We start from the raw sequence: 10,389 nt of genomic DNA, 5'->3' as shown, positions 1-10,389 counted from the left end.
GGTAATGGTTTTAAACTAAAACAGGGTAGGTTTAAACTGGATACAAGGAAGAAAGTCTTTACAATGAGGGTGGTGAAACACTGGAACAGGTTGCCCAGCATGGTGGTGGAGGCCCCATCCCTGGCAACATTCAAGGCCAGGCTGGACGGGGCTCTGAGCAACCTGATCCAGTTAGCGGTGTCCCTGCTCACTGCAGGGGGGTTAGGCTAGATGGCCTCTAAAGGTCCCTTCCAACCCAAAGCATTCTGTGATTCTATGATTTTATGTAGCTGCCTCTCCCCTCATTTCCCACTGTGGTTGTGTCTACTCCTCTTCTGCCATTGCTCCTCTCACAGGGAGGCGGTGAATTAAGCTGGGAAAGCCACTTCCACTACCGTCGGGCAGCCACAACTCTTTCCTGGCTGGCTGCAATTTGTTATCAGCTCCTTGCAAGAGTCCCCTCACATGAAGGACATCTCAGCTGCACATTTCTTACATGCAAAGGCTCAGTGTGCTTATTTGCCTTAAGCTAGACAGAGGAATATTTCCAGCAAACATTTTGCAACTCCTAACAACAGTGAATTTCAAATAATTCATATGGCCCTGCTCTGTCATGTGGTTTTAAGCACCCAACACGTGTTGTGGATAGCCTGGCCATGCTTGCGAAGTGACACCGGTGGTCAGAGCAGGGCCTGGATGGCCTCCAGTCTGACTGAGTCCTTGGCTCACTGCCAGCTCTGAGCAGCCCCTTCCTTCTGGTCTGCCCCCCCTGGCGTACATCTCACCCGTCTCTCTTGCTTTCTCTTCTGTGCTCCACCCCTCCCTCCTTTCCTTTCACCTGTGATTCTATTTAATTTTCTCCTCTGGAATAGTCACCAGACACATCATGGATCTAAGATGACCTGTGCTGCTATCACACCTCCCTTCAGCTCCTGCATTTCACCTGCATCCCCACACCTCTGCCCATTTAGCTTGGAAGCTCTTTGGGCTGGGACCATCTACTCTTCTCTTCTGAGTGCCTAGTAAATCATGAGCCACTGGGTTGGTCTTTAGGCACTGCTTTAGCAAACATGACCACTGCCAGTGATAATCCCAGGAACAGCTACTTCACCCTTTTAACATGTCAGAAAACCTAGGCAGATGGGCACTGTATTACAGAACGCCTCCTAGCACACAGGCTCTTCCGGATGCAGTGGCACGGGGAGCAGTTAGAGGGTGGCATTCCTTAGTGAAACAAAAGAGGAGGTTAATGTGACCTGAACACAAGTGTTCAAATAAAAACTTGACTGCTACTTCAGAGTTAATCCCCATTCTTGGGAAAAGAACTACGTAAGGTTAAAATAGTCACACCTAGGATGTGAGTTTTACATGTTAGCTACAAACAAGCGTCCTCGAACTCTGTGCTGGCCCACATGTTCAACGCTGAATTAGAAGGAAAAAAAGATGCCACTAAGTGAATTGCCAGCATCTGTTCACAGAGATGCCTGCTTTTTTTCCTTCCATTCATGTATTTGACCAGGCTTGACCTACTTAGCTGTGAGCAGCTGGCAACAGCTTAGCCTAAAGATACAACTCCAAACTCCCAGACCACACTTTAAAGCGCCTCCTTCGTACACTTACGCTTCCTTGGTTTCAACCCATTTGACAACATCAACAAGCACAGACGTCCTCACATAAGGCAAAAGACTGTGAACCTTACCATATCTTTAAACGCCCCGAGAATGGCTGCCGTAATAATCCCCAGGAACAACCCGATGATGTTGAGGACTGTGGAGGACCACAGCAGCCTATACAGGTGAATCACGTCCTGACAGCCGCTCACGCCGAGAAATTCATAGTAGCTGGAGGACTGCTCTGAACTGAAAGGGAATGCAGGCAACGTCACTGCAGTGGGAATGGTTTCGCACATAATACAGAGCGCCCGAGGATCTGAATCCCTTGTGCTTACTTTCCTCTTTGGCAAAGTACTCCAGCCATGCTCCCACCAAACGCTGCTCAGATGAATTGGAGAAAGTTCTCCTGTAGACAAAATTTGGCTCTGCTAATGCTATCATTAAACATGTAGTCCAACTAACACCAACCCTAGTTTGTCTGATCGGTGTTGTGCACCAGCAGAGATTCTTTTTATTTTTTTTCTCAGGGTCTCTGAACACAGGCACAGTCCTGGCATATGGATGCCGCCCTTGCCATTTAGCTACCAACTAAAGCATGCTTAGCTTTGCTTTTTTCCTCAGCTCACCTGGAAATCTGCTGGCATCTCTGAAGGTGGGGAAGGCAAGTTGCTCAGGCATTAATTCAACCACAGGAAGGGAGATTTTGCCAGCTGGCTACATTTGGTTATGGTGTCTGTGGTTCCGAATTAACAGATGCAACACAGTACAGTATACAGATGTGCCTTTACACTATGGATTGTACTATCCAGAAATCTTTGTTTGTTTGTATTTCTACACTGCACTGGCTATTGTAAATCAGACATGTTGTGAAGTTAATCCTCCCTGTCTTGCCGAAAGTCAGAAATATCCTACTGCAAAAATTGAAACCATAGTTTCCTGCAGTTCTTTCCAGTACCTGCCGTAATCCTAGCCCACTAATGAGCTCCTAGAGCAGCTACTTGAGTTGAAGAGATTTTTTAAATGCCGTCTGGTTTTGCACTGTTAGGAAATTGCCATCAGGTTATGGTGGAAACCAGAAGTGAGCAGTTTGCGCTCACTCTTCTGTTCCTCCATCCCCAGCACATTGGGCGGCAGTGGAGATGGTGGTTAGGGAAAGCTCTGCAGAGGAAAGTAGCAGCATGGAGAAATCCACAACATTTCTGGGAAGAACGAAGCCAAGCACAGTAATTCCTGGAAATGTCCAATAATTTGTTGCGGGGCATGGTTCTGGCATTGCAGATCCACTATTGTTGAGTTTGCTTGGGCCCTATTATGAGCCCAGATGTTGCTTAACTAAATAAACCTATAGCTTCAGCTGCCATGAGGTGGAGGAAATCTGACTTGCGATCCTGCCCATGTACTGGTGTATTGCATGGCTGACACCAAGTCACTTTGTGTGACTGCACCTCCTCCTACTTCTCTCCAGCTGTCCTATGGACTGGAATTGCAAAGTCTGTAGGGCAGCAAGACTGTTTCTTTACTCTGGATTTGTCCATGCCAGTGCCATAAGATCTTGCTGTCCACTGTGGATTGCTGACAATGGCAGGACATACATGTTTAATTGTATCACTCTCACAGCAGTGATCAGTCCCAGGTGTTTCAGACAAATCTGATGTCTTAGAAAAATGACACTGAGGATCTCCATCTGGAAGGGGAGTATTCCTGATCTCTCCTTGTTACCTTATGCTTTAAGCAACAGAGTTTCAGTCACTTTATTTGGTAATTCTGAATGTTTTCACCCCTTGAAGACCCCTGTTCCGTTCTGTATTGGGCTGTTCGATTCAGTGTTAACGTGCAGCAGTTAGTTGTGTACCATGGAAGAAATCATTCTCAGTGTAAAGATACTGCATTGCAGCTGTGATGCTCCATCATTTGTCTATCATAGAAAAGGTACCAAAGTTGTGCATACCCTACCTTTCCCATGTCATTTGTTTTGTATACCTCCATCATGCCCAGATTTAACACCTCTCACACAAGCAAAAGACTCTGATGTTCATAGGGGATTTTAATCCATCCCATAGACCTGCACTCACTTTGTGTGTCTTGTGTGCGTGAGGAATACTTATGCATAGATGACTTCCCTCTAGTCCCAAATTTCATTTTGCTTCCCTAGTTGAGTCAGGATCTGGGCAAGAGCTACTCTGTTATGCAGAAGCCTTGTGTAGAAGCCTCACTGTGCCAGCCTCATTCCCCTACACCTAAAATGTTCATGTCTGGCCGCACGCTAGCCAAGGCTTACAGAGGACTGGGGTTATTCAGGGCTGCTAGCATGGGAAAAGGAGGCAAAACCAAAATAAAACAGGAGAGGTAGGAAGGAAGAAAGATGAGAAATACACAGAGGGAAAGAAAGAAGAGTGACTGGGGGTGAACCCTAGAGGGTTGCAGAGGTTGCATGGGAGTGCCTGCTAAGATGATACTGAGGTGTGCAGAGGCAGATCTGCCCTGGGAAATTCTCCCCAGTTCCTTGGTATGTGGCAAGACATGATGTTGCTTGCAGTTGAAATCTCTATGGGCCAGGTGGCCAGTTAGTTGTGAGAGTTCGTTTCATCTGTTTTCCACATTATAAACCCTTGGATTTTGCTGTGATGTAGTTTTCCTAACCACCTTCTTTCACTCCCATTAAACCCTGTGCTAACCTTCAGCTGATCTCAGCATATCCATACATTTCTTCTCTTATCTTCTGAGGTCTCATGCTTTGGTAATGACAAAGTCAAATGGACAGGTTCAGAAAACACTCACAAGACCCTCTGTATCTATCCTATGACAATTTAGCAAAATCCCATGCCTACAGAGGCTGTTGCTAACAAAAGAGCTCTGCATATGCCTACCACATGATCTCTGCTCATGGACACCTATGTTCTTACTCAGTTTGTTTCCCATGGTTTGGTAGAAAAAAAAATAAAGGATTCATTAAATCTAACGGGAAGATTGCATTGCAAGATCAACAGTAAATCTTGAGAAGGCTATGACTGAGTCGTCAATTTTGACCACACAACAAAGAGTTTATGGACATATTTAAAGAAAAAGAAACTGAAATAATGCCAATGCTAATACGCAACCCCTGACCTCTTCTCTGCTGCCGTCAGGACATCAGTTGCAGAGGAAGTGGATTGCTCAGCATTACAAGCCCCTTGGTGTTGCTTGTCCAGGCCTAAGGGCACCCCTGTCATCATTTAAGAGGAGGGACAACCAACCAAGGGTTTCTCAGAGCCCACTGACTGCACACAGGTACTTACTTCTCACAGTTGTACAGGTCACAGCAATAGCACGTGTTACTCTTTACTTTCAGCTGGCACTTGTTGTTTAAGGTATAACATGTCACCTGCCAAAAAAGAAGAGACGGACTTTTATTCTCAATGTTTCAGTGTTGTGTGAATCATTCTACTGACTACAAAGAAGCAGCTACTGCAGTCTCAGGTTTTATTACCTGTTGTGTGGAAAGATCCTGAGATTCCAAAATCCATGACTGCAGGGCAGAAGGACATCCCTGAGCCCCTAGGAGTTTCATTTGAGACATCAGACCCTGAGTTTTGGGGCATTTCAGTATGGAGCCCCAAGCCCCCAGCACCGACCCGCATCCAGGGCTGCCAGAGTTTCCAAGCGCTTTGCTGCACTCACTGCCTGGTGCCATTTTGCTGAGACCCAGAGTCTGCAGCTGCGAGATGCGGATCCCCTATGGCTGTGACAGAGGGACCACGGGTCCTGAGAGACACACCACAGCAAGCCACTGAAGTGGATGAGAATACTCCTCCATTATAGTGGGGAAATGGGTGAAGAAGCCAATTTATCTGAACAGCTTCCAATAAATGGGAGCTCTCTCCTTTCAGTAACACCCACCTGAAGAAGGAAATAATTAGGAACGACGACAAGAAGAACAATCTCCAAACGCACAAACAAAACTGCTTAAAAAAGATTCCAGCACTCCAGCAAATAAGTACCATTTACTGCAGGCTCTTGAATAGAAAACTGAAAAGGTTTATTTGTGTGAGCAGCAATTGCAGGGATGGACAGATGTTAGAACGATAAAGGTAGGCACACGTAAGCCACTCTCCATCCAGACAAGAAATCATTTTAATGACTCCTTAAGTGTGGTAAGCATTAATCCTTTCTATTTGGCACTACAGACCAATTGAAATATTTTATACATAAGACCTCTTTTTCCTGAGATTTTTAGCTTATTGACTTTGAAATGTCCGAGGACTGCCAGGTTTTAAAAGCTAGCAGGTCAGAAAATACATTCTTTCTATAGTTTTTATTTTGATAGAAAAAACATACTGTAACCACTGAGAAGTATTTTGTTTGCAAAGTGCAAATAAAATGCATTATTGAATGGAAAATTCCTCATAATGAAAAAGTAGAAGGAATACGTGCCTGCTTTTGAAAAGCTTCTGTCAGACAGTTCTGCTTTGCCATGAATGTGTTAGTCTGTGGGGTAGTGTCCACAGGAGATGTTAAGGCAGATGTTTCTCAGCCCCCAAGTTCTAGATCTGTGCATCTGTTTTAGTGTGAAAACCACCACTCTTGATGAGTCTGTACTCGTCACATGTTTGTTCCCAGCAAAAAGGAAAGCCTTAAACACACACGCTGAGCACCAGAGAAAGTTCGTCTTGCAGCTGGTCTCACATAGAATCACAGAATCACAGAATGGCAAGGGTTGGAAGGGACCTCAGGAGATCATCCAGCCCAACCCCTCTGCTAAAGCAGGCTCACCCAGAGCAGGTTGCACAGGACATCGTCCAGGCGGGCTTTGAATATCTCCAGAGAAGGAGACTCCACAACCCCCCTGGACAGCCTGGGCCAGTGCTCTGAGGCTTGCCGCACTTGTCCTTAGCAGGATTCACTTTAGCAGTGGAAGTTGGGTGACAAAGCTAAAGTTATAAGGAAGTTAAAATGATGCCTTGGGATTGCTTTGCTGCCCAGGGCAAGGCTGTACCTGTGGTTAGTGTCTCATACAAATCAGCTCTTCTAGCCCAAAATAGAAGTTAGGTTATGAAAGGACGGTCTTAGCCTAGGTTGCAGTCTGGAAATGGTACTCACAGCTTGATACTGACACATCCCACTTGTCACAAGAATATCTCACCCTGAGATAGACCCTCATTTCATCAACCTTGTTCTGTTGTGGCTGAATTTACTGGAATCTCCCGTAAGGGCTTTGCTGGCCTGGAGTAACATTCAGCTGCAGCTGTCCTCAGCCCAAGCTGCAGGTTACTGCAGAAGAGGAGAGCGCTACCTTCGATGACTGTGGCGGCTTAATCAAGATCCAGCTCAGAAGTGACTGAAACATCACACCTGGATACTTCTCAAACCAGTTTGAAAACTGATCCTGGAGCAGAGCGTGCCAACGCATCCGCTACCACAGCCATTTTGTTGGGACACCAAAGTGCTTTTGCACTTAGCAGAACTTAAGACTTTGGGTTTGACCCCCTGTTATGCAGTCAAAATGGCCTAAGACCTGCATAGTTAAAATACCCTTTTCACATTACACATGCATGATTGGTATCTGAAGGCTTCGTAAGATGGAGTGGGCTGCTAAAAAGGTGGTTTGTTCTGACGCATGGCTTTGGGGACCACTTCTGATAGGAAATAAAAGTAGCTTTCCCCTCTCCAAGCATCAATAAGGCCAGTTTGCCCCTTTTTACTGTAGATGGCTAGAAGTACAAAAGAGGGAGATCGGCAAGATCTTAAACATGTTTTTAGCTGCTTCTAGGCTACAAGATGTATTATATTATTGGCCAAGGGAGTTACTGTAGTTGTCTATTTTTATCACTGCATTTTTAAAACATGCAAAGAGCAAGACACTCCTTTTTAGGAGAACAGTGAGTAAACCAAAATAGACAAATTACTGTGTGGTGTGAGCAAGGGTGGTGGAAACAGTCCATTTGTGGGTATTCTCCATGTCAAGACTTATTATTTCATTTCAGTGACCAGACATTTAGCTTTTTCATGTTCTGGCTGTTTGTCCTTGTCTATCCCCTCAGCACCAATTTAAGTGATGTTCTCACCTCATGGTAGTTGCAAGAAAATCAAATTCTTTCTGCTTCGAGCAGAGAGAAGAACTGAAACAGGCAAACTAGATGATCTGGAGACCACTCCCAAGCTAGAGATGGCAATCAAAAGGAAATTTGCACTCAGTAAACAATCTGCCTTCCTCGTTAGGTGTTTGCCTGGCATGCAGAGTGCGTCCCCTGCTCACTAGCTGGCTAACTTTGGAAAAGCAAAAGCCAAGTTCAAATGCCATGGATCGCTAACTCTGAATTAGCACATGCCGAGTGTAGATCAGTGGACAACCAGACAAGAATGTTATTACCAGCTAACTACACTTTTAAAAGATACAGGGGGTTTTGCCAGAATAGAGCAAGGAGCGCTGGGTGGCCCAACTTTAGACATTCCCAGAATCTGCAGAGCTGGGGAAACCTGTGTGGCCAGGAGCCCGAGGCTGAGGTCACCTGCAGGGAGTTGTGGTCAGTCTGACGCCAGCTACACACTTATTACAGGAATCAGAAGCATTTCTCGGGCCGTGTCTGTGTCTGAGCATGCGTGCACACTTCAGAAGAGGATGGATTAAAACTTACAGGGAAGGGTGTTCTCACAGATGATGTTTGTCTGGATAGGTCTTTAGGCAAAGAGGCAAAGGAAATATTTTTGTTGTACATTTTCTGGAATCAACAACGGGGTGCAAGATTTAAGCAGTATTAGCTGCTTAGCCTGGTAATATACTTTGCTAAGCGGTCTAGAACTTTTAACAGCAACATTCCCCATACACTTTTTCTTAGCCGTGGGAGGAATGGTGATGAATGACATCTGGCTTCTTGTAAGCTATACCACCATTTAGTTGTTTTCAGTCCTGCTTTGCTTGATTTCCTTTTCACTCTCACCAATTTACCACACTAATAAAATGAAAAATAGGAAGAGAAACTAAATCTGGACTTCCCAGGAGGCTATCCATTTGGGTATGGGCACTTTTCCGACCATGTTAATGTCACTGAGATAATAAAAAAGCTGCATTCAAACCACTGACGTTCTTGGCCTGTGCTGGATAAATACAGAGAAGATTTTAAGCCTTCTGGACAATGCAAATGGATTCATTTAGGTATTTCCTATTCCACTTGAAGTCTACAAAAAACTCCTTAGAGAAAGTTGCCAGTGTGACAAATACATTCCGGACAGCTGTTATACAGTATAGATGGATTAGGCATCATTCCAGTTCCAGGGTAATGTACTGAATAGAAACCCCAATGATAACTCAAAACCTCACTGGTTGTAATGATTGGCAATCATCAGAGGCTTGGACAAGCGGGGAGTCACTTGTGGGAGAAAAGCGGTAGGGTTTCTATCCACCCGTGACCTACAGGCACGGACATGCTCTCAAACACCTGCCTCCCTCCCCCCCAGCCCCTCAAAGCACAGCAGAAACAACCCTGTGATGAGGTGAATTTGTTTACCTCTGTCTGGTAGGCATCATAGAGGAATCCTATGCCACTTGAATAAAACTGGCACCTTTTGTTATACAAAGGTCTGGGTTCCTGTAAAGAGAAAAACAGCCAAAAAAGTACTCAGTCTGGAGGAGGTGTGAAGGCACCACGTCCCATGTCTCCATGCCAGACGCTTACAGCTCTGTGGAGCTTAAGCCAGTGCAGACCCTTGGGTAAGCAGCTCACACAACCCCCGTGCTGGCTTTCTTTTCCAGAATGGCTCTCCCCAGGGTTACATCTTCCTTCCTCACACAGCCACTAGGCCATGAGAGTATCATTTATTTTTCTCTGTACCAGTTACCTCTTTTAAGAAGACATCACCCCCAGCATTTAACCACTTCCTTCCCTAATATCAAATAGTAATGCTCTATGAGAATGGTCCAGTCACTCTTTTTCCTGGTACAGTTTCGTACCTAGCAGAAAGAATTACTTTGCTATTTGTTTTCGAGATATGGGACTTTCTTTTTAAAGGATTTCAACAATGACCATAGTGAAAACAAAGTCAAATAGCTAATACTTTAGGCATTCCATTTACTACACACACTTCACACCCCAAAAGCAAAACAAAGAATGATGAGGAAATTAATGCATAAAGGGAAAGTAATTTGCACTTTTTTTCCCCTTATTTATGCTTATTGCAAAAGATGCATTCACTGCTCATATTTCATATTTTGCTTGTAAGAGCTCCCACAAGTTGATATAAAGGAAGAACACAATGAAATATCCTTGGCCAGATGGAAGATGTGTGTTTCCAAACTTGGCAAATGGCCACTTTAAGGCTAGAGGGTGCACATTTCAGCCAGTTTCAGGACTAGACCGTATTTGCCTAGGGGGGAATTTGATGATCGAAGAGTCCTTTGTGATCAGTTGTCTATCCCAAGCAAAGTGTGAGAATGACTTATGTTAGCAAAAGAAGTCTTTTTCAACTTTTGGTCACTTATCTAGTCCTCGGTCATGGTCTGTGCCTTCAAAAGCACTCAGGTGCTCTCCAGTATGTCAGTCAGACCACTTCTAAGAGGAAAGATCGAAACGCACTACATGCTGTCCCCTCTTTGCATGCTAACTTACAAGCAAAGGACTACTTACGTTGTTAGCAGAAATCTATGCTGATTAACTTTCACCATATCTTAAAGCTTTATGACCCATCCAGGAATAACCCAGAAATTACAGAAAGATCTGCACTACTTAAGATCACTTCTGAGTATTTATGCTTGCTGGATAATGAAGTGTGAACTGTATAAATCTGCTGACCCAAAACATATCATCAGTAAAAATGCAGAGCTAGG

General features: G+C 44.7%; 1 protein-coding gene across 1 annotated transcript in view; it reads right to left on the bottom strand.

The window, feature by feature from the left end:
* The window catches only part of TMEM255B (transmembrane protein 255B), a 70,885-nt gene that overhangs the window by 10,550 nt on the left and 49,946 nt on the right, over positions 1 to 10,389 (bottom strand). The window contains exons 6-8 of the mRNA XM_009638959.1: positions 9,074 to 9,154; positions 4,868 to 4,953; positions 1,679 to 1,838 (exon numbers count right to left, since the gene is read on the bottom strand). Coding sequence (XP_009637254.1) covers positions 1,679 to 1,838; positions 4,868 to 4,953; positions 9,074 to 9,154 — 327 coding nt within the window. The remainder of the gene's footprint in view (positions 1 to 1,678; positions 1,839 to 4,867; positions 4,954 to 9,073; positions 9,155 to 10,389) is intronic.

Source organism: Egretta garzetta, unplaced genomic scaffold (assembly GCF_000687185.1).
Source record: "Egretta garzetta isolate BGI_Z169 unplaced genomic scaffold, ASM68718v1 scaffold5, whole genome shotgun sequence".
Taxonomy (NCBI): Eukaryota; Metazoa; Chordata; class Aves; order Pelecaniformes; family Ardeidae; genus Egretta; species Egretta garzetta.
Note: the sequence above shows the minus strand (reverse complement) of the source record. Positions and strands in the feature narration are given on the sequence as shown.